The following is a 25270-nucleotide window of genomic DNA, read 5'->3' as shown; positions in this document are numbered from 1 at the left end:
GTGTCATTAATCAGAAAATACTGCAGAAACTCTGACAAATTAAAAACACAAGGATGTGTCTGCAAGGGCTTTTTCAGTCATTAAAAAGCTGCTTCACCTCTCAGGCAAACTATTTAATGGCAACTTCTTGCTCAGTGTACTGACATCTTCAAAGGCTCTGACATCTGTCGGCCTTTGAACTACCATTAAAAAATATTATCCCATTTCCATTCTTTTATGCCCATTTTTTTAATTATAGCCCTTCTTTCAAGTTAGGAACATGGTTGGTTTAAATGATGCTGTCCTTTCGTTTTCAGCCACCCAGCTGCGGTTTGAATAAATTGATGTAGAATCAAAGGCGGGACTTTAAAGGGAAAAGGTTTGATGGACTTGGACTCCGAACCAGATGAGGTTTTATGATGAAAAGGGTTTAATCCCAGCACAGGCATCGCTTCTATCAGTTGAGCAGTACAAAGCGATTCATATATATAGGTTCACGAGAAATGATCTATTTTTTTTTTAAACAGCACAGATCTCTTCAGGACTTGCAAATGTGGCATTAGCTAATATTCAGAGAGCTGATTTCCTTTCATCCACCAGAAGCTTATGATTATAGTACAGTTCTCGAATTGGAAATGAGAGCTGCAACACAGATTTAAAGCTATGCTGTCTGATTTGTATTCAATATACATGTCACTGCGGGACAAGCCGGTCTAGGCCGAGCTGGTTCAATAAAGGGAAAAACAGTTTCAGCATCTGAAATTCTCAGGGAGGGGGGAAGGTACCAATTAATTCTTACCTGCCCTACCTGAGTATTGTGTCGGGTACTTAGATTACTACTGTTTCTAAAACTGTGCAAACAAACCCTTGTGATAAAATGTCTTTGGCATCTTTTGCATCAGAGGTTTGAGAGAAAAGATGCAGCATTAATCAGTAATGGCTTCTAATGCAGCCATTTATATGGAAGGCAACGTTTGTTTTTCTGTACGTGAGTTTCAAGGAGGCTTAGCAGCGACAGCTTTGCTATTGCTTTATAGCAGTAGCCTTCATTAGTGCAGTAATTGGGCTTGCATATGGAGAAATCTGAAATCTCTCAGAAATTCATCAGATGCTATTTGTCAAAAATACCATCTTGTGGTACCCAGGAAATAATCTCTTTAATGGTTCCCTGCTCTTTGTGCTTCATGTTAGTTGAAATGTGGTACATAGACATATTTTCTTACTTTTCAACAATCAGATTGTGTCCTTCAAAACAATGATGCTTTCCAGAAAAGTAAAAGCAATAGATTTCAAAAGTCTGCAAATGACATCCTCTTAAGGGACTGTGCTTCATTGTTGTACAGGAGGAGGACTGCTGCTTTTGGTCAACTGTCAGCAGCTCCCCACAGCCATTGTTCCCTGCCAGAATATTCAGTTTAGGAGTAATACATTGTTCTTTATCTCTTAATGCAATTTGGAGCTTTTTTTTTTATTATTATTATTTCAAGGGAAGGCAGGGGGATAGTGGAAGGAAGGGGAGTGTACTAAATATAAACGTGGTCCTGTATAAATGGCCTCATTTAATGGGTTATTTTACTGGTATTTCACAGAATTTACTTTAGTATGTATTTATATTTAAACTATATGATGACATTTAGTAAAATACAGTAGACTCAAAAGGTCTGAAGAAACTCCTGCCCCAGGTTGCAATGGCCTATTTGTCATTCCGAAATGACAGTGGCATCAACTGAATTCAAGGACAAGCAGAGAAGGATGAAAAGGATAGACATCAATGTAAAGGTGCCAAAGGAAGATACTGAGCCAGAAGTACTCTTGATTTCAAGAAAAAAATGTTATGCACCCAGTCCTTATTTATTTTGTACAGATCATCCGGGGATTGATCTTGTCTTTCTGAAGTGGTAGCAGTAGCATGATGCTTCCAAAAGGTCTCCGAATGCAGAGGAGCCACTGCAGAGATGACGGGGATAGTGCAGGCAGCTCTTGAGGATGAAGGTGCAGAAAGGGAGACTAGAAACGGTGAGGGCTTGTGTGTGTGTGTGCACAAAGTACACCAAAGGTGCCATCAGCTGATACCTTTGACTCCAACCTGACAGCAAGGTTGGAGTGCACGCTTCCTTCCCTAGGACTTCTATCCTCATGCGGATGTGACAAATTTAGCTGTTAGATATAAGGATTGTCACTAAAGATACTCAGCTAGCTTATGCTCTTCCAATGTGGAATTCATTTCAAAAAGGAGATAGTAAAAATCTGCACTTGATTGTTTAATTTTGCATCTTATTTGTGTAAGTAGCTAAGATACAAATAAGAACTTACCACAACTAGTTGATGAGAAGAAAAACTCCAACTATTACTGTCTTGCAGAACTGTTTTTTGAAAGCTGGAAGGTGACTCTTTCTTTGAAGTCTAAACCTGTAAATTACACCTTTTTTTTTTTTTTTTTTTTTAAATTTCCGAAGCTCCTGGTCTTCAGGATTTCTGCCCACACAGATTGCCATTCGTGAGACCCAGAATGAGGACTTCATGCTTGGTTAAAGACTGTCACCTTCAATATAGCAGCATGGCATCAGCTATGAGAGAGCTTCCTCGTGTGTTAGGTTCTTTAGCAGAGTAGAATAAGTACACAACGGGCTAGTGCATTTACCTCATCTTTAGTCATCAGACCAGAAAATAGCACTGTTAGGTTCCTTAGCTGACTTCGCATAATTACACTGGAGTTTAGAAGAATTTCTTTCACCTTGAATAACAGTCAGGTCAGGGCTTGGATGGCATCATCCACTTAGAGCCTTCCTCGAGTGCTTCAGCTGCCTGTTGAGGAGATCCTGGTAGATGACTTGAGCAAGAGCTCGTGCCCAGAGTTTGCCCTTCTACAAGTACTCAGAAGTTGAAAATTGGAGATATGATTGTTTAGTTTTTTTAATCTGTATCTTGTCTCATGTGTGTTTTGTCAAGTTTTCAAACCAGTTTCATTTCCGTTACAGTCACCATAAAACCTTCATGGGGATGTATAGGGTAACATTTCCGGAGTACTCTAAAGATGCATTTGCTTGGAGCAATAATTTAAACAAAGACATGCAAAAAAGAAATGAGTTAATGATGTTTTTCTGTTGTTTTCCTACTTTCTGTGAAGTTTTTTCATTAGTTGACAGGGCAAAGACATTTCTCATAGACAATATGTCCTGTACCTACTCTGGGGACAAATTAGAAAAGATACGTTTAATTTTGCTGCTTCACAGAGATGGATGTCTGTAGAAATCCTTAAATCTGTAATACATTACATCTGCATTTAAATCAGGATTGCAAGTTGTTTGGGAAATGCTAATGATTTTAAATTTAATACATGGAAATTTAAATGCAAAGGTTTGTTTACAAACTTATCCTTAGAGTATTTCTGTGGCCAGCTTCTCCAATCCGAGTGGTGGGTAGTTCTTTCCAGTTTGCTGCGGAGATCTTTAACATCCATTGATGTATTCCATTGCAGGAAGGTCCTGTCCTTCCTTAAATGTCAATAGCTTTTCACATTCAACACAAGCTTTGATCCAGTGTTGCTTCTGAATTGTATACATCCGTAGCATTCTTCTGAAAGGAATAATTTCCTTTCACATCCTGAAATACAGAAAAACTTTTTTTTTTTCCTCAGAAGAAAACAGGGGAGAGTGAACTCGTGTTTGGTGTAATTTTCATCAATCTTTTTTGGGGGGATAAGTTGTTTGTTTGAGGCAGCAAAACTGATACAAGGTATAGGTTATTATTTTTCAGCCACTGTGTATTTTATCTATATTCTGCCCTCAAAAATATTTTTAGGGAATCACAGCATTAAGCATATCTTTGTGGATATATGTTTTCCATCTTCATTATACTTTAGTGACGTTAATGGAGTTATGCAGATTGTTTGGTGCCTAGCTGAGTGTCTCTGTTAAATTTCATAGTAGAAAGACGCAAGGAAATGAGTCTTCCATCTAGACCTTTCCAGGTAGGTCCATTAGTAGTCTTACTCATTTTATTTGTAGACAGAAAAATACAAATGCAAATGTCTTTTACACAAAGAAGAGAGAGAAGAAAGCTGTATGTCTTTATTTTTTGACTCTATAATGTCTTTTAAAGCAAATACAGTAAACCAGGTTATAAGAAAGTCATCTGGAAGTGGTCTTCCTGGCAAGATGGCCAAATCTTTTCTAGATCTTGAACTGTTAAATGGAAAAATTATTTGCATTCATCTCAATTTCAACTTGGTGACTAATCCTTTCCCTCACATTGTCCTGTATTGTTCACTTCCAGTCTCATCTCTCCCCCACATACGCTTGAGGTTCTTCCATTTGTCTACAAATCATCTTATTAGGCAGGCAGTGGCAATAACCAACCTATATGAAGTTCTGCTTTCTAGATGCTGTTAACTAAATTAGAATCAAATATACTTATGTAAATTAAGAAATCAAAATAAGCTCCGTTAATTTTAAGCTCTTTGTGGAGCTGTGAAATGGATGTCTGATTTTCTTTCTTTCTCCCTCTCTCCTTCCCCCCCTTTTTTTTAAAGCCAAATAGTTTGTAGCTTAAATCCCATTGACATTTACTGGCACTTAGGCAGCTAACTGCCTTCTTTAAAAGTCCAGATCTATTTCAGTGCACTTCTTTTGGAAATAAAGATACAAATTTGTATTTTTTTATTCTTTTTCATGATTTTTTTTATTGAAAATGGAGCTAAGCAGAAGGTAACTTCTCTTTACTGCTCTTCACGAATCAACACTTACATTGCGTTTCAGTAAAATGCTTAAGCTGTACTTGCTCTATCTTGTCTAGTCTTATTCTACATTAATAAGAAATAAAATCTAGTCTGGAATGGTGCTGGACATTTCTTGGGACTGTGACAAGTGCAGAAGTTGGGGAAACACAAAATGAAGTTGCCCATAGTCTGGAAGTGGAACGACGTTTAGCCTCCAGCAGCACTGTACGGTTACAGTGGTGTTAAATCTGCCCCTACCCCTAGCAGAGTACAAAACAAGCAAGGTTGATCAGAGTTTACTTTTAGCAGATTCACACATGTTGGGCATTTTTCAGAGCATACACAATGTTGAAGCAGTCCAAGGAAAGAACCTTACAAAGGAGTCTTGATGTTTAAAAGCACCTTAATGCTGTTAAAATTAATAGAATAAATATGTAAGTTAGCAGCTCAACACCTCACTTGGCAAGTCCTGGTGGATGTTTTCAAAAGCGATGTCAGAGGTACATTTGTGGAGGTGGGAAAATCTGGGGTTGTGCTGAGATGGAGTTGATAAACCTTTGCGTAAGCCTTGTAATATGGGGACTCAGATTTTACACAGCTGAACAGCAAACACTTTACTGTTAGTATTATGGTTGCCATCTGCACTGCTTCTACGTAAGGTTTTTTGGACACTGAACATGCATCTGTTTTATTCTGGAGAGCTGCTGCTCTTTGTAAGGTGGGCAGCTTAGTGACTATAGTGACTATATTGGGCCCCTCACTACGAGAAGGACATGGAGGTGCTCGAGAGAGTCCAGAGAAGGACAACGAAGCTGGTGAGGGGTCTGGAGAAGTCTTACAAAGAGCAGATGAGTGAGCTGCGATTATCAGCCTGGAGAAGAGGGGGCTCAGGGGTGACCTTATCGCTCTCTATAGGTACATTAAATGAGGCTGTAGCGAGGCGGGGGTTGGTCTATTCTCCCACGTGCCTGGTGACAGGATGAGGGGGAATGGGCTTAAGTTGCACTGGGGGAGGATTAGGTTGGATATTAGGAAAAACTTCTTTACCGAAAGAGCTGTTAGGCATTGGGATGGGCTGCCCAGGGAAGTGGTGGAGTCACCATCCCTGGAGGTCTTTAAAAGACTTTTAGATGTAGAGCTTGGTGATATGGTTTAGTGGAGGACTGGTTAGTGTTAGGTCAGAGGTTGGACTAGATAATCATGGAGGTCTCTTCCAACCTAGATGATTCTGTGATACACCTTTCGTTTAACATTTTTCCTACAGAATACCTAAAATTGCTGTTATACAGATTTAAAATCTGGAAACACTTGATTTAAGAACATAGGAATACACTTCAGTTTTGGGATGCAATTATTAATATATAAAGTAAAGGTGTCTTCTATGTAACAAGTTGTGCAATAGCACCAACTTCATGGACAGAATCTTCTTCCCTCAGGAATAAGGAAATTTACGTATGCATTTTCATGTATGTTTATATAGTGTTTCATGTATCTTTTGTATTGAAGTTTTAGTTTTGCTGATTTAGTATTTCCAGCAAGTACTAGATTAGTGATCAGGACTACATTTAATTGTGGTAGACTGTGACTTAATTGTGCTTCAGTGCTAGAATCCCTGTGCTTCAGTGATTCCCTCCAGAATACTTTGCTTTTTTTTGAAAATTGTATCAGTGCTCTTAGGAGGTGAAACCTACCTGTTGGCCATTGAACTGTTGTTCATTCTCACTTCATTTCACACCATTTTATTTATCTGCTCCCTTAATTACCATTTTTATGGGTCTGTGTTCTTACCCAAAGGCATTTAAACTTGACAGTGTAATAGATTGTGCTGTGAAAGCTAAATAGCTGTTTATTACTTATCCCTATTAATTTGGGCTCTGCCACATCATTACACATGTGATAATGTCCGTGACATTTGCAGAAGTAGTTTTCTTTACAAATCAGTGCAGTTCTCACATTGCTTCCAACATTACTTCCTGACCAAAAATCCAGGAAGAACTCTTTAAATCATTCTCCAGTAGTAAAATAACTGCAGAAATCTGACCACCGTTAGCCAGGCATTATTATGCTCATGTTAATATCTTTTGTGCATTACCTTGAAATTTCCATCTTGGTTCTGTTTTCTTGTGTCTTTCCCATCCCTCCATCCCTCATCAGTTACTACCCTAATTTAGGTTTGTTCATTTAGATTTGTTTTTCCCGTGTGATTAGGATGGCTGGCTGATGTTCCTTAAAAGATGTTCCTTAAAAACTTAGTTCTTTATGTTGCAATTTGCCTTGTTGAGATCCTGTTACTTGTTACTGCTTTGACAGGATATTTTGAACAGTATCTCATATACTTCCATGTTCCCAACCTTATTTTCTGTCTATACATTTAAGGTTTCCTATTATTTACAAATTACTGGTTTTATCAATCACAAGAAAAAATGATAATATGCTTAATATTTTATTTTAAATTGTCATTGTATAGAAAATCTTTTTAATATACTTGATTAAAATGGAGATACATGGCATTAAAAACTTGAGTTACTACATTTTAATGACTTGCAAATTCAAAGCTGTTTTTAAAGTATTGCTTTGGACTTGAGCTTTTTAGATTTAGATTGTAGCTTAAACCAAGATTCCTATTTTTGGCGTTGCTGTGTACCTTTTGTGTTGTTGTCCTGTGACAAGGGAGCCATACGTTTATCTGCCAGCTGGCTGAACTGGCCAGATGAAATTTGTCTGGCTGGGAGAAAAGCAACCGTACTGGGCCCAGTGAGTCTGGCTCAGTGGGATGTTTTGTGGACAAAAAGAACAGAGAGCCACAGGGATCATGCTTGGCCCTTAGAAGCTGCACTTTGTTGCCTCTTTTATCTCCTAATGGTAAAAATCATAGGGATGGTTCCCAAAAGCCAGTGAGATCATGTGTAAGACTGATTGTTGTGACTCGCTGGAACTGCAGTAGCAAGACTCGTTAATGTAAACCAATTTTGGTTTAAACACAAACCAACATCAAGCATCTTTGAAGTTCTTACAGCTGTACTTTTTTCTTAGCTTAGAGCTGCAAACAAATACCATTTGTTTACTTTTTTAGTAGTCTTTTATGTTAGGTGCACTGCTTTTTTGTGTGTGATGGTAGAGAAACTCGTCCCGTTTCTCAACCCTTCACAAAGCTTTTTTTGTTAATAAGAAAGTTGAAGTAGTTCAGATTCCCCTTTTCCAACAGATAATCTGTCTAAGTTGTTTTACCCTAAATATGTCACCAGTTGCTGTGCTGACTCAGATGGGATGCTTCTCCCACCTCTTCTGGAACGTTGCACTAATCTAGGGTAAAAGGGAGTCATTGTCACCACTGAATCACTGGTTTCTACTTTGTTCCTTATTTTCCTTTTAATTCTTCTTCATCATCAAAGTGAGATTTGTTTTTACTGCAGACTTCCTTTCCCTTGACTGGACTGATCTCCTTTCAAAAATAATCCACTATCCAATAACAAATGTTATGTATACCTCATCCATCTCTGTCACATCAAGCCAGCCTAACAAGACACAAAGAAACAAATCTCCCTTTCAGAAGGGTGCAGCTGATGGTTTCACATAGTTCACTGTTCAAACGAACGCACTAATTTTAATGTTCTTCCAGGTGAGAAAACGTTGAGCAAGTATTAGCACACAGAGGCAGAAACTGCGTAGCAGTGATTCCAGCAGGGCTGTTGCTCATGGGCTAATATTTTAGGTTATAATCCTAGGATGAATTATTTTCAGCATCTAACCTAACGCTTCGTGTTTGAACTAAGTCTGTGGAACTGCTCAGAGGTGTTTGGGGGTTTTGTCACATGCAAGCAAAATTAAGCACTGCAAATGGAGATCTGTGCGGTTGTCTCCAGCTGAAGCCAAGTTAGCCCACCACAGAAAGCTTTCAAAACTCAGTTCGAAGAGGTATCACAATCCACTTGGAAATGCAGTAGTCTTTAAAAGTGCTACTCTTTCAACTGCCTAAGTACCCTCAGCAATGAAAGCTTTCTGCAACTTCATCTGTGGGGAGCTTAGTCACTTGTTGAAGCTGCTGAAGCAACACCTAAATCATTCTAGATCTGAGCCATGGGGAATAACGCTGGATTTTATCTCAACTCTGCATTTCCTTGGTTTTGTGAGTTCAAACGGTGCTGAGGGCATTTCAAAGTTATGTGTGGTGATGGGGTGGATGTGGTTTGCTGTGTAATACATTGAGAGGGAGCCCATGTATTCCATCACCAAGTAGAAAAGACTCAGTCATGCTCCAGCCTCTTCCTTAGAAACTGGTCCAAGCGAATGCTTCAAGAGGTTGAAGCAGAAGCTCCTGAAAAACAAAAGGAATTGGACTGCAGTTATTTGGTCCATTTCTCATCTCTGTTGCCTTTAACTGTAGCAGAGTTTCAGACTTCAGCAACAGATTTTAATTTGAACTTTTTGCCAGCTTTATATTTTCTTATGCAATTTACTTTTTAAAATTAAGAGCACATGTTTTCCTTCCAAATAACATGAAGTACATTTATTGGCATTTTAAATAGGCCAAAGTGAGTGAGCAACCTTCTTTTTTTTTCTTTCAAGTCTATTTTTTCCCTACAGGCAAATTGCTGTGGGCTTTTGACCCACCCTTTTTATGACACTATTTCAGCACAGATATTCTTAGTTAGAATTCTAAGTTATTCCTTTGAAACAGAAATAGAAATCACCATCTCAGCGAGCAGTTTCTTCATCTATAGGACTGTCATACGTGCCACGTAGCATACATGCAAGTATGCCATGTACATTCATGTGAAATCTCTACCTCTCACAGAGCTAACTTTACATGCTTGTATTTTGGTTCCATTTGGGATATTCTGTAAGCTAGTGTTTTCTTTCTCTGTTTTTCTTTAAATCATTTTACAGAATGCTTTCTTGTTTGAGATGTGCTGTTTTGGTATGGCCATCCTTCAGCATTCTTTGCAAAAGAGATATGGATCTCTCATTTCGTTTACTCAAACCCATACCACTGAAAAAAAGGCTTTAACCCTGATTCCTAAATCCAGCAAGTAGCAATACCATTTTGAACCTACTATATACTGTGAAATCTTTATTTCTTATGTTTAAGCCTTCCATTTAGCACAATAGTTATTTGCTCTGGTGGAGTGCTGAAGTTGTTGTTTATGTCTCACAGGAGCTCTTGCACCCAAGTTATTGTTTGGAGCATGCAATTTGGTCAGCACAATTCACAAACAGATATAAGCAGCTATAAAATTGCTCTGAAGTTTTATATTTCATGGATTTTCCACAACAGAAAATTGTCATTTTTTAAATTTTTTCTGCTAATACTAATTTGCCCACATCTAAGCCTAATAATACTTTATGAGACCTGGCATGTGGAATAGCAGAGTCTTAGTGATGGAAAGTTTGGGCTTCATTTCTTTTAGTAGTTTTAAGATGCCCATGTCACAGAAAGTTGTCTTATGCAGCAAGTTGGTCATTCGTAAGCTGCTTCTGCCAGTGACTTTGTTTATGGGTTTAAAAAAAAAAAAATCTAGCTGTGAAAACTAGCCTTATTTTAAGGTAATAGACAAGAACTGTGCCTGTGATCCCCAGCATAAGCTTTTCCCAGTCACTTTGGAGAGATTAGATGTCTCTTAACATCATCTTACTAGCAGTGAAGTTGCTCCAAAAGGACTCCCTTAATCATATTAGTTTCGCTGCCATCACCCTGTCTTCAGATTCTTTCTTCTTTCCTAATAGAACCAAATCTGCTTTTGCCATCTATTAGGTCCAACATTAATGCTCTTTTACATATTAATTACTATTACTTTACCTATAACATTCAGCCCTCTATCTTTTGGCTCCCCAGTTTTGAATCTGAAAGCTTGGCACTGTCACTGCCATGTGGCAGTAGAAAATGCTGCATTGTGCTGTTTGAATTTTCCTATGTCTTTGTATAAGAATTATTGAGTATAGAATGAAGTAAAGCAGAAGGAAATAACAGTTGACTCAGGAATTCACCCATTCTCTATCTTGGCTTGTAATATGATGTATGAATGTTTTTTTTCTTTTATTCTAAGAAGTGAGTCTTGGCTTCTTTTCTGAAATATTTTATCAAACTTTTTAGGAATCTTCTAAGCGATGTAATATCTTGAAGTTTCACTTATGGAAAAAATCAAGCTTTAGGAGGCTTTTTTTAAAAAATGTTTTTACAGTTACTGAAACATTTTGTTATGATCTTAAGGTGAATTATTTTTCTGAAAGAATTGTAGAAGCATATTGTAGATTATAATGATATACTGCAATGTGCTTTACATTTTAGTCTGTATAATTGCAAACTAAAGTGTATTTTGCATTTTAGACTGTTTGCAGATTTAGAAAAAATAAAAGAATGGAGGAAAAGATCGGGAAAGAATCTAGTGTAGATCACACTATCTGAAGCATATGTTTGAAATAATGCTGATATAGGCTGAAGTATGTGGCCTGTGTTATAATTCTGTATAGAAATTATGTGCTCAGTCTGTGCATGCATGCACAAAACTTTACCTTTGACATGCTAAGGAGTAATGCCAATGAGTAATTAAGCAAGCATGGAAACAAGTCAATCTTGTGATAAGTTTCTGAGACGGCTAATATTTAATACATGTTACAGCTGTGATAGTCTAAGGACATAAGGGAAGGTTTGAAAGGAGACATCATGTCTTTTATTATACCGTATAGCTCAAATAGTTTTTAAAAAGACAGACTTTCAAGCCTCAGTTTTCTTGCAGATCACAGTAATTATCGTAGCAATCTCTCCTGGTACATTAATGTACAAGGCGTTATTTCTGATACAGTCATTAATTTCCCAACTTTGGTCAGAAATCAGTGTTCCTTTGTCAAAGATTTGTAGTAATGTGGTTCTCGGAGACTGCAAATAAATGGTTTAACTGAATATAGATACTGTAGGAAACGTCTGAAGAACAGTTATAGTTGGAGAGAGCACTTCACAGCTCCAGAAGCAGTAACTGGCACTCCAAGGCAATGGGGTTTTTAAATATATGCTCATTTTAAAGCAGATTTTCTTATGAAACCTTTAATGAGCTTGATCTGAGTCACCTACATATGTTTGGTAGGATGTCGGTATTTTATCTCCATGTCATCCCGTACATCCCAAGAATTCCAGGGAACTGCAGCATTGCTCATGTGGCAGGAACAAAAAGGGGGAACTACTGAGTGAGGTTTTTAGTGAAAAGGCTTGTTTTCAGAACTGTGTTTATGAAAGAACATGTTTTTCAACTTCATATGTTACAATTAGATGGAAAGACAATGGTTTTGTCACATATGCAATGCACCTATATTTCTTTTGAAAAGCTACAGACAATGCAGTTAGAACAGTAACTAATGAGAGCTATATGCAAGGGTAAATCTGAATGAATTAGTACGATAGCAGTAGTGTATAGTCTGTACACTTCAGGAGTGTTACAGATTTACTGCACGTCAGCTTCGTTCCTCGCACTTGGACGTTCCTAAGCTGACTCCCTGCGGCTCAGCCTGCTCTGATGCCACAGTGCACAGCGCATTTTGCTCCCGAGGACTGGAGGATGATCTGTGATCACATAAAAGAGAATCATGGATTCAGAAGTCTGTCTTCCATTTCGAAGGTTGTCTCATCTGTACCATGTTTGCAGAGTTGTAATGGTTCTTTATGGTGGCCAGTGTCATCCTTTCTTAGCATGCGTTGGTACTCTCACCTGAAGGAGCACTTTGTGTGACATGTTCCTTGTGCACATCAGCACACTGCAGCAAGATATGGTCTATAATCTCTAGCAGTGGTTGATAAATGATTGATGATATGCTCATGTCTCATTACAATGTGATAGGTGAATTCTTAAGGGAAAAAAAGGTGTTTTATATAGTGACTATAGGCCACAAACTAAGTTATTTCTCTGATGGGGTCACCCCATCCAAAAAGGTAAATTTCCATGCTCTAGCCATGCCTTGGGCAGGACGGAGCTGTAGTCATCTCTGTGTATGCAGAGAAAGGGAAGAGCAATAAAAGAGGCCGAGGAAAGGGACAGGGAATCTGTCGAGTCAGCTTCCTACCATCCAGAGGTGAAAGCCTGTCTGAGGGAAGTATTTTGTTGTTCGTTCTTGTTTTGTTACTTTGCTTGTTCTTCATTTCAGGTTATGTGTGAGTTGGAGAGCCAAATCCACAAGCTGAGGGAAGAGCTTATTCAGGTAAATGCTCAGCGCAAGCAACAGCTGATGGAGACGAGCCTTCGGTGGGAAGAGGAAAAGCAGAGGGCAGCTCGAGATCACGAGATGGTGGTGAATAAGCTGAAAGTGGAGGGAGAAAAAATGTTGCTTGACATGAAAAAGGTGCATGATGCAGAAACGCAGAAGGCCTTGGACAAGGTAAGAGAATCACACAGGGCTGCTTCTTGTGGCTCAGCAAAAGGGAAGCAATCACCTCAAAAGTCAGATAACCAAAGCTTTACAAGGCAAAATGTTTAGGGGGTCACTTGATTTGAAAAACAAAAGGTAGTATGTTGTAGATCTGACACAGATGCTGCAATCATTGTATGAGAATGGAAATTCCGTGGCTCTATAATGAAAGACCTCTCTTTGAAGATGCAATGGCAGCAATCACTGCTGTAGCTGTCTGCTGTGAGTGCTGCTGGGGCAGCACCTTCCAGCCGTGTTGCAAGTGGGATGGCCATGACCTTTAAAATCCAGATGATTTCAAAGGGAAACCCAGCTAAGGACTACGCTAGTTGCTTTTCCTTTGTTGAACTAGGTAGAGGAGAAAGGGCGGTTCTGTCTAACCACGCTTTCTCCCTCAAAATGAGGAAAAGTTCTTAAGGAGAAAAAACTCAGGCTAAAACTGCAAGGAAATTGGGTCTAGTGGCTAACAATGGCTGGTCTACTTTTGCCTGTGTGCATCAGATGAGCAAGTGCTGTGTGAAAAGTTTGAAAATAAAAATTAACGTTTCAACTTCATCAAGGCTTCCCTCCCCATTCTGTTCAGCAGGGTCACCGCGTATCGCTGCTTCGATGCTGCATTCGCAGCAGCTTCCTGACAAACCCTTTTCACTGGCTCCTTGTATAGAAATGTTTCTCCACATTAGGGATGGTATGAACTAAAACATGTTAGTTTTATTTCAAAGACTAAACTAAAAACGGCTGCTCAATATTGATGGTAGACTACGGGTGTATATGTGAGCTGATAGCTGTTGAAGTATCTTTCATATGTGTTAATGTAATAAATGATACGTTTTATTGCCCAGTGATGTACAGTGGCACAAATTAACAATCTGCATATACTGTTTGAACAGCCTTTGTGAAAGTGACATTTCATTTACCTGCGTCAGGTTCTTGGTCTGTAATTTTAAACAGCATTTGGAGGATTATGTTGGAAATCAGCCAGCCTGAAGCCATTAAAATGGCTGTGATCAACAATTCAGAATCTTTTCTGAATGTAAGGAAAGCTCTGCTTGGCATAATTATTTAAAGCCAAGGTCACAGAAAGTATTTAAACCTTTGAAATTCATCATTAAAGGATTAATTTTAACTCAGGAAGACATTGTCATTTTTGCTTAAAAATGGAATTTGAATCTCAATTCTTTTCTTTCTTTGATCTTTTTTTACATGTGTAGTATAGCAAAAGAAAAGTTAACTTCTTTACATCCTCAAATTAAAGTTACAAATAATCCTTCATAGGGACATATCTTTAATAGACTTGAATTGTCATTTCTGTCAGAAATATTTTCATTTAATTTATTGGATTTTTCTATTTTTCCAAATAAAATTGCTAATTTTAAGCAATATTAACTGCTATTAAAAATTACGTTATTTTAACTTAGAGTACTTTTTTTTTTTTTTGCCTCTAATCAGAAGAGCACATGTTGAGTAGAGAACAAGGAAAAAAAATCTTTGGAAAGTCTGTCATAAATGTGAAAAAATACCTTGCATTACCATCAAATCTCCCTCTACTGTTCTTCTTCGTTTCTGTCTTCCAAATGTAGAGCTGTGGAAATTGGCTACAAAGTCAAAGTAGCTTAAAGGGCAAACTCCATATAAAGGTCAAAAGTAACAGTTTCCACTAACTCAGTTTCAAATCTTGATCCTCTTAAAATCTGCAGAATTTTAATGGAGATTTTATTTGAAGGGGGATGATTAAAATACCTTAATTGCAGCATGAATCTTGAAGCTTGTTTTTAAAACAAGCAAATCTCGTTCCCCTGAAATTTAGGACAATATGGGAGAAAGTTTTGTCCTCCAAACCGAATTCTTTTTGCCAAGTCTTTAAAGATTGTTTGAAAATCCAAGAGGAAGCTGAATTTCACTGTTTAGGCTTGGAAATAGTCGTATGGCTGTCCAGATTTTCTGAAGGTCAGTCCATTCCCACATGAAGGATCTCATTCCTCAGTGGTCTGTTTTGTGAGTAATACTGATTTCTGTGTGTATTTCTTTGTGAAATTGTGGACTGTTGTTCAAAAAAAAAAAAGCTAAAATTTGAGTGAAAAGAAAAATTAAGATAAAGGTGGGTAAAAGAAAACACAGGATTTATATGGTATTGCCCTCCCCAAAGCCCTTCTCCAGTGGGGATGGGAGGAAGGAGAATGGGCAGAAGAGATTAGAGAAATGGTTTTCATTGCAAGCACACTGTGCATTTAAATATTGGTTGGTATTTGTAGACAGCTTTTCAATATTTAGGTAAACACAGTGTAATTTACTGAAGTCTTCACTTTAAAGTTGAGATTTTGAGCAACAGAGAAGATAGGACGTTGTTTATTGTAATATATTATTTGATTCATTTTGTTAGAGATTACAGCATGCAATGCCAGAAAGTTACTCAATAAAAATTGTACGGTGATGTTTTTGAACCTGTGATTCTAAAAGCAATTATCTTCTGACAGTTATTGCATCTCCCGATCAGTTGGGGAATGATAAGCAGGAAAATATTTAACAGGTTGCCAAATGACACCGTGTAACCCACACTATAGGAAAAATAAACATGTCATCTATCACCGTGGAAAAAATAATAAAGGGAACAGTCCATAATTTTCCACTGACCCCTTCTCTTGTAGGCAGTATTTTCACTTAAATACCACTTTGTAAGAAAGTGAATGACAGCTGACGTAAATATGTACATTTTCACTTTTGCTGAAGCTGGTTGGACAACCCAGGGGCACCTCTGAGATTGCTCCAGGCTGCACACCACCCCATGAGAAGGTGATGAGGGCTCCATCTCACCAGGGCTGGGAAGACTTGGGGCTGGATTTCTGACCTCCTGCTCCCCCATTCCCTGGGGCAGGGCCCAGCCATGCTGTCTCCCCACAACTTGCTTCTGTTCCTGACCAGGGCTGCCAGTCCTGTAGAAGTGTGGGGCCTGTAGCCTTGAGCTTCACACACCTTTCTTGCTGAACCACAGGTTGAAAGGGTCCAGATCCAGCCCCAGGGAAAGGGATATAGACACTGCCACCCCAGCACTTGGGTTCCTGTGGAGCCCAGGACTGAAAATCTTGGAGAGGCTCTTACAATTTGCTGTTGACTGAGCATGCTATGGTAACTTAGTGCTGTTCTGTCAAAGCAGACCTCTTTTTTGAGCTGTTCCTGATTTGGATCTGGCTTTCTAAAGTCTCCCTTATTCATTTTTGCATGTCTCCTTCCCCATCATGTGAGCTGCATTACCAAAGATAGAGGTGTGTGGAAGGGTTGTAGGCATTCCGAGGTCTGATAGGCATTTTTCCTTGTCCCAAATGTTCTGTTCCCTCAGAGGGCTGGGGTGTAGACTCAGAAGTGCAGAAGGGAGAACAGGGCAGGCAACTCCCTTCCATCACTCTGTCCTCCTTTTCCTAAGCAGGGCCCTTATCACCACCCTGGAGCCACAGATGTTATGTTGAAATAGGGCTGGGCTGGTGCAGAAGCAGCTCCGCATGTACTTGGTAGCTCGATACAGAAGAAGCTGTTCCAGCAGGCAGCAGCAGTTCTTCCCTAGCCTTCTGCTAGGTCGGGTGCCACAGCCCCATCACCCGTAATCGCCTTACTGCTCACCTTGTGAGTCGTAACGTGGCACCTGTATTGGAACACGGAGCCGCCTTATCAGATCGGGATAACAAGTGCTAGTGTGTTTAAGGTCAGATAAGCTCTGCTGGCCATAAATCAGACAAAATTCAAGGCGACAGCATGGAGCATTTGAAACTACTTATGTCCTTATGACTTCAGTACTTCCCTAATGTCTATTATCTATCTTTTTACAAAAACGACTTGACAATTTCTCCAGAGTATTTCCTGTATATTAGTTAAGGAATCTTACATATTGCTTCAGAGAACACTTGTATTCAATCGCAGTGACTTTGAGTTGCTTTTAAAGCTGTTAATATATAGATTTAGTTTGCTTGAATTGCATTACATCAGGTGATTATAGCATTTTCAGATAAGATGGTAATTTTTAGTATTTGAAGTCACGCCTCACTGATGAAATAAAACTGTTTAAGAAATGAATGTATTAGACATGGTGCTGCATTTCGGCGCTGCTAATGAGGAGTTTCAGCAGCAGGAGACAGGTGGGTTGTAGGCTGCATCAGCAGCGCGTGCAGCAGGACCACTCCTCAGCCAGGTGTGAGAGACTCCCCAAAGCTTATGGGCATTTTTAGGTTTGCCAGAAATCACCAAAGAAAGAGACAAACTGCGTTTCTAAGTGCGTGCAGATGTGAAGCTTGGCTAACGCGACTGTTTGTAACATTTGTCTGTGGTATTTTCTTGGCAAAGAAAACGAGCATTCAGAAAGCATGACCCTAGCAGATCAGTAGACATGCTAACAATGCTCAAAGGAAGCAACCTTGGAACGCTGAAAATACCTCATAAAAAAGCTCTCTGAGCAGTGTACATGAGTAAATTGGAGTGGGAGAAAAAGTTTTTTTTTTTTCCCCTTTAGATAATTTTCAACATTCAGCTTTTTATTGACTTCTTTTCTGTAGTTAAATAGAGAGTTTTTGACTCATCCTGTTAATTCTTTATGTAGGTTCCAGGAACATCTAATTCTTTTTCAGTGCTGCTTTTCTTGTGGAGAAGTAATTTACATTCTTGTGTATTGACTGTTCTTAACACACATGATATTTGATTACAGGATGAAGCTGTAGTCAAAGAGAAAAAAAAAGGGGGGGGGGAAATCAGCACTTTAGTTTCTGGACTGCACATCTGATTTGATGCAGTTGTGAAATGGCTCATTTTACAGAGATGGGACTCCAACATAGCATGCAACCTGGCCAGAGCTGTGCAAATCCCTCTGGTTGGTTTTAATGATGTCGCAGTTAGCTATACTCCGAGATTTCTGTTACTTCAAATAACATCTGACAGCTACAGTGTTTTCTAGTCTATACCTCTTACAATCACTCCACCTACATCTGGTGGGAAGTCCATATATAAAACTGCAATGCCCGGGAAATTTGAAGTTAAGGTTTACATTTGAAAGAATATATATGTATGTGTGTGTGTATGTATATTTTTGAAAGAATACGTACAAATATACTCTGTCAGTGATTACTTCCCTGATTACGAACAACTATTCTGTATAATAATGTTGTAATATGATGTTTTTCTAGCAGGGACTTTTTCTGAAAAACAAAAAAGTACAGATGGTGTTTTATGATTGGATATTTATTTATTGAAGAACTTGTACTTGCATACAGTTTACAATTAAGGTACTGATAATGTGCCCTACAGACCATTCAGTCCTTCCTTTATCACCCAGCTTCATGACGCTGGATTCATTAACCAGCAAGCACAGCCCTGGGATGCAGTCCAACTGGACATATTCACTGGGCATACTTTCATACTGCACATGTAGAAATATCTTTATTCACAGTATCTATGCTGGCACGATTGTCAGTACTCATGCAGATGATGTCATCATGTTCAATCCTGGCAAAAAAAAAAAAAAAAGAAAAAAGAAAGAATATGACATCTTCAAAGAAATTAGAGAAATTCTAAGAGATGCCCTATTAAAAGTACTGAGTTTCCTCTAAGCAGTTACTTCTGCTCATAAAAAAAAAAAATAATAAGCATTGCATGCTTTTCATTAGCTTACACCACTGAATGCAGTCTCTCTAGTTATTGTTCTTCTCTGCCAACTACATTTCATTAAGTACCAAAACTGGTTCCATCGTTGTATCTAAGACCTTCTGGGAACTGGACATCTCTGCAGCAATTCTGTAGGCTCCTGCTTAGACTTCTTAGCACGATGGAGACTTTGATCTGAGAGACATCTTTCACTTCATTAACTTGGACGCTAATGGTGATAGTGTAGAAAGTTCAACTGGATGCTCACAAAAGAGATTCTATTTTCATGCACTTTGCAGTGATACCCTGGTTATTTACATGGGGGCAAGTGGGTCAGCCATAAAATGTGGACATGTATTGTTCCTGAGTATAATGATATCATTAAACTGTACCTAATTATAGTGTAGACATATGTTTTTCTCCATGCTGAATGCATTCAGGATCTCCACCAGTTGTCATACATGGGCCATTTTTTATACTAAAAATTTTTAAGTGTTTTTGTATTACACAGATTCTTTTAGTTATAAATAATCTAAAGAGCATCTCCTTCTTACCAAGAGGAGTTGCGTGTTCCCCGAGTCTCTTGATTTTTTTCATTATCATCTGAAAACCATTGCCTGTTCCAGAGTAGTAACATTTTTGTTGTTATTGTTTGTAGAGTCTGTTAGTTCTTGAACAATTCTGACATGCTGGTGTTAGTGATCTACCAGCTAATATTACTCAAAATGAGTGTACTAGTTTGGCTCTGAAATCCTGCCAAAAGTCTAAAAGATGAAGAAAAAAGAAATGTGTTTCAGAAAAAAAAAAAAAAAAATGAAAAGATTGAGCAAAGTTACAAGTTTTTATGAAAACTACAATTACTTAATGTCTGTATCCTGCTTCTATGGAGGACAGCAGACAGCAACTCTGCAATAAAATTTTTCCTCACAGAGGAGGGAGAAAACCGATTTCTTCTCTAGTGTGTCCCCCTTTGCCCTGCTCAGTCTCTTTCATCCTAAGGAAAGAAAGATGATAGTGGACAAGGAACACGGTCACAGGAATTGCCTCATCCCACTGGGGAGCTATTTGGAAGAGCCTTCAGTCAACAGAGCCAAACACAAAGCAAAATATGGTAGAATGATTTCAGGGATATTTTACTCAAATGAGACTGAGCAAAATTTGTCTCTTTCTCTGCTGGAGTTATTTCAGAGCAATAGGCTCAGTTATCCATATGCAGAGTTACTGTGCTCCCACCTCCTTTGGCTGGGGTGGGGGAACATCCAGAGAAACAAAGTAGGAAACAAAAGGTAAGGTTTCTGGCATCCCTGCCCATGAGAAATGAAAAGCAGCAGGCAAGAAGCATGATTGAGCTAAATAATAAATTGACAGAATATGTAATTAAAAAGATAGCTTTCAATAGGGGAAGCACTGATACAATTAAAATTGGAGATTTGTCATCTGCCCTGTCTTGCACTGTGCACTTTTATTCATTCCCTATCGCATCAGTTCCAGCTGGCTGGTTGAGAAGTTTGGCTGTAATGGCAATTAGCGGGTGTTTAACTTCTCCCTGCTACAGCAGGTTTGGGTGCTGAAGGAATACCGGGGGCATGAACCACAGCAGGGGGACAGGTTTATGCCCTCTCCCCCAGCAGCATCTCCCATGCCGCTGGGAAGGAGAGTGGGCTTGTGGTCCCTTAGCCTGACCCAGGGGGATGTCCTGATGCCTTTAGTACGACTGTTTCCATCTTAACTTCTCAAATACGAAGTGCAGGAAGCTTTTTCAGTTGCAGGATGACTCTTTTAATTATTTTTTCAATAGTTTTCAGAGCCTTTCTCCACTATCCAAACTGTAGTACATCAGATTTATCTTGTAATACACAATTGCTTATTATTTTAATTTTGTTTGATATTTTTAAAGCCCAACTCAATCATTACCTCATTTTCTCCTCTCCCCCCCCCCCCAACACTATGCGTCTCAGAATAGGCTGATTGCACGTAGGTACAGTTTTCTCTATGAAAAGTAAGAAAACTAAAACATTTTTATTAATTTTGTCATAATTCAACAGATATTCCTTAAATACATCAATTTTATTTATCTTTATATCACAGAGTAGAACATTAGCAAAGCTACTGGCTGTTTTCCATTGTAGTAGCTAATTGTAATGTAAGATTACTTGGTTTGGGTTTTGTTTTTTTAAACATCTAGGCCAATTCTGAAATAATTTTCAGAATTATTGCATGAATACCATCTGGTCTGGGTGCCTAGACAAGGTAGGACCAAAAGTCAATGTGCTGTTACTGGAAGGCAGTACCTGCGGTGGTCCCTAATCTTGCTGGGGCTCCCTAATGCAGGCAGCTGTAGGTAATCTACTGTCTGCTCCACCTACCAGCAGTCACTGCTGCTTGTTACTTGGAGTTAGGAAGTACTAAGTTGAAATATCTCTTGCATCCCATGCCAGGAGCTCCACAATCCTCCTTTTCTTGAAACTTCTGTAGACGATGCGTCCCTTATGCAGGGAGTCTCTCAAGACCCCAGACGTGAAAGTCAACACGACCTGAAGCTACCCTATGGCATATGTCCTTGGCATATCTGCTTAGGGTGGCATTTAGATCTCAAAATTTTCACTTCACCTTTATTTTAGAAAAAGTGTTCAGTTATTAGGACCAAGCTAATATAAAACAATTTATTGTATTTTTAAATTCTGGCACAATTTGAAGATATTTATATTTGTTTGCTCTTTCTTCATATCTCCATAACAGAGCAGTGCTGCAGGTGGCTTTTTTTTTTTTTTTCTCCATTTTGGAGGGAAAGGAGTGTTTGGGAAACAGGGAGGGGGGGTAAAATGGTGTTATTAGTCCTTCAGAGTCTTTAATGTGAAGAAACAAAAGTGTTCCAAAACGACTCGCTGATAGCTGCAGAGCATGTCAGGGAATGAAACCCACCTTCATTAAGTGAGTGAGAACGAACTCTAATTGTTTTGAAGTTCTTGTGATCAGCCTGCATGCACTTCATTGTAATGTGATACTAAAGTGCCTCAATTATGATTTGTATATTTTGGTGCCAGAAGGTTTTTTTCTTATGCTAAATTATTAAGTTCTGTCAGCTGCTGGGCTGTCATATAGAGATACAGTAAATCACATTATATTTTGTCATGGATTACACAGAGCAATAAATTTGGGAACAGAGATCAAAGTAGTTTCACAATCACATCTGAGTGTAGGAGGGGTGTTTAACTTGTAGAAAATCTGATTTAGGTGAAACTGTTGCAGTTCTTGTGTGAATTTGAAATGAATTTGGGTGTCTGCTTGAAAGTGAATAAGGTACAAATCCCCAAAAGAGTTCTCCTGCCTTTAGTTCGCAGGAGTTAATTCTGACCTAGAGCTGCAGGATGGAGAACGGATAAATAATTAAACATTGGGAATATTAAGTGTCTCACAGTGTCTTATTTATGCTTTTAATTGCTTTTATGGTTGAGCAATATATTCCATTCTCCTTTTAATTGGGACTTTTCTGGACTTGTGTGCAGCTAGTTGTTGGTACAGTAATGCTTTCTGGCTCCGAGAAGTTCTAGCGTTCTTTTGGGGAAGCTTTGTTGTATTTAAAACTACAGAAAGTAATCCCACATAATCTTGCTGAGGAACACTGATTACTTCAGATCGTAGAGTTGTTAGGGGCTTGTGCCTTACTTTGAATGTTTGTCTTTCCAACTGTAAAAGCTTAACTTTTGTTGGGCTGTCATCTAATGATGTAACTCAGCAATACCCAGTCTGTCCTTTTGTTTCCAGTTTTCCTTCTGTTTAATAAAATAGATTAGCTCTCAGAATGGTACTTCGGATTTCTTTCTAGTCCTTATCTTTTTATCATTTGCTTGTTACTGCTACACAGTTCAACTTAGAACAGCAATAGCAAAACTAAAAAAAAAAAAAAAAAAAAAAAAAAAGTAAAAATCACGTTCTTAATCTTTATAGTCCTTTCAGGAGACTTGTTGTCTCTCCTTGGCAAAAGTCACAGCTCATGAACTTGCCTAGTATCAGATGATAAAGTGTCAGGGCCTCAGAGATCTCTGAATTCTGCTGGAATTCTTTATTGTAAAGCCTGCAACTGAGTCAACCCCTGCATCAGGGTCGCATCTCGGTACTGGTGCCTTCTAGTTGTGGAGGAAACATTAGCTATGACTTGAATCATCAAAGATGTTTAGCAGCCTTATCCCTTCGTGCTTTTACTGGGTGTCAGCTGTTTGTGTACCAGAAACATCTGGGCCTGAGTGATACAAACTCTTCTGTAAACATCTTTGTGCTGGTGTGTGTGGGGGGGAGAGACAGGATGAGCACAGCAGTGAGGTGTCCTTGGAGCAGAGGTGCCCGGTATTGCAGATGAGCAAAGGCAGGCTGTAAAAGCTGCAGTCATTCCCTTTGGGTACATATTTTATCTATTAAGGCTCTGAAAAACAAAACGCCACCGCTCTTGATATAATGTCTTAAGCCCAGTTTAAGTAACAATTTTAATTCAGTTAGAAGAAAACCAGGAGATATTAAAATCGTAGTTCAGGAACGTATTTGCAGAGTACTAGGTTTAAGTACATAGCTGAGGGAAAACTAGGTTTCAGTATCCTTGCACGGAGAGTGTTTCATTCTCAACATCTTCACTAGGTTTACTCAGTTCATCTTACAGGAATGCTGAGCAGGAGAAGGAACCATGCCATAACATAAAAGCCATCTGCCTCCAAGCTTTTCTGGCCGAAGTCACAGTATGTCTTCAGATTAAACTATAATTTGCTGTCTGTCCTTCAAATTCCTGACACATACATGAGGACTCTCTTCGTACAACATAAACTTAAGGCGTTGAACAATTTCATATGGAAAGACTAGAGTATTAATCTGGTTTTAAAGCCTCGTAATGTATACAGGGCTTGTGTTTTGGGCCAAATCATGCAGTTGGTTTTAGGTAAGGTGCCTGTCTCACTGCAGCACTGAATAGAAGTCACTGTTAGTGAAGCTGGGAAATATTTAGGTACTTAGTAAATCCATTTAGGTGAAGCTAGTAATTACGCTGTAGTGTAAGGTTCATACAACTTTGGCATTGGCCACTGTGAAGTTGGAGTCTCACAGAAGAATTACTGGAAGAGTTAACTGGGTGTATTTAATTTCTGTGCTTAATTTCAGAATGATTAAAGTATGCCATTGGTTCAAATGAAAGGACTGGAAATAAGAGTTTTCCTAAGGCACAAATTGCACAAGCAGTTTTTCAGGAGGCCTCCATTAAGCAGAGAATTGCAATACACTGCAGAAAGGCAATTCTTCATGAACATAGAGGGTCAAATCCGTTCCTATTCATTTGTGTTTCTTTTCCCAACGAAAAGTGCTTGGCACATGAATGAGAGGGTGATTGTTTTTTTTCCCTGAAGATGTATGTTTTTTAAAAAAGGAAGAAAAAGATTTGTAGACCTACAAAAGCAGAATGTTAAATAGAATATTAATAGGATTTGTGAGTATGACAGATTGGGATTTCTATCATTCATTTTGGAAAGCCTTGAAGTCTTTCGGTACTTGACTAATTATTCTGTTAACATCATTTTGGATATTGAACTAGTTTTAATAGTCTTTTTGCTGGCTCAAATTACATGTTGGAACTGGTATGCTATTTTCTCTGTTACACAGATTTGGCTTTCCATTTGCTATCTGATTGGTGGGGAGAGCAGGAGAAAGAAAAAGGTTATTGGAATAGGAAGCCATTATTAGAGGCATGTAAGGAAAAATACATGTTCCAGGATTTGAGGTAGAAATGAAACTTTTAGGTAAAATCAGATGAATTTAAAAAGTGATCTGCTGATATCTGAAGTTTTAAGAGATATATGGAGCACTTTAATGTAATAAAAATTGCTATAGTTAGCCGTTCTTAAAGTAATTTTCTTTTGACATCTGTCAAATTACATAATCTTGAATTTTGGTACAAAGCAGAATGCTGTCAAACTTAAATAGAAATATTCTGGTGGTGGGCTTCATGTTGTTGTTTTTGCTTTGGTTTGGGGTTTTTTGTTGTTGTTGTTTAAGGTAAATGGGCCCCATTTACATTAGTTCTTTGATGTTAAATTCTTTGCTGCACATCAGAGAACAGTTGCTTCTTCCCTGGAGCAAATTTTCTTTCTTCTCCTTCCCCTACCCTTTGATTTTCCTTTTTTTTTTTTTTCTCCCCAGTTTGCTTACAATTTTATCTAGCTAATTATGGAGGATCAGCTTATGTATGGCCATCATTTAGTTAGTTGCAGGCATTTTGAAAAATGATTATTTCATAGCCAGTACCTTAAATCTGCTTCTCTGTTAGTGACTATGGGTGTGTATGTGTACCTCTCTACTTCACAAGAGTTGTGTTTGTGAGGTTTTTGGTGGTTTTGTATTGGTAAGATTGAAATCAAATTAAAACACTACAAGACTTTAACTGGTTCATGTATGGATGAGCAGGATTTCACTAGGTGTGCTTGACTCTAACAGATCTGCCTGCATTGGGTTGCAGGAGTTCATTTTCATATTAATTTTGTAGCATAACTGAAAGCATATTTCTAATTTCCAAAAATCGCCATTCCAAAG

General features: G+C 38.5%; 1 protein-coding gene across 1 annotated transcript in view; it reads left to right on the top strand.

Annotated features, from left to right (window-relative positions):
* The window catches only part of CEP112 (centrosomal protein 112), a gene marked incomplete at its 3' end in the record, with an annotated part of 160784 nt that overhangs the window by 84553 nt on the left and 50961 nt on the right, over positions 1-25270 (top strand). Inside the window, exon 21 of the mRNA XM_084298321.1 lies at positions 12827-13057. Coding sequence (XP_084154447.1) covers positions 12827-13057 — 231 coding nt within the window. The remainder of the gene's footprint in view (positions 1-12826; positions 13058-25270) is intronic.

This window comes from Netta rufina (assembly GCF_964035555.1).
Source record: "Netta rufina genome assembly, chromosome: 19".
Taxonomy (NCBI): domain Eukaryota; kingdom Metazoa; phylum Chordata; class Aves; order Anseriformes; family Anatidae; genus Netta; species Netta rufina.
The sequence above is the reverse complement of the archived record's forward strand: the minus strand, read 5'-3'. Positions and strand labels throughout refer to the sequence as shown.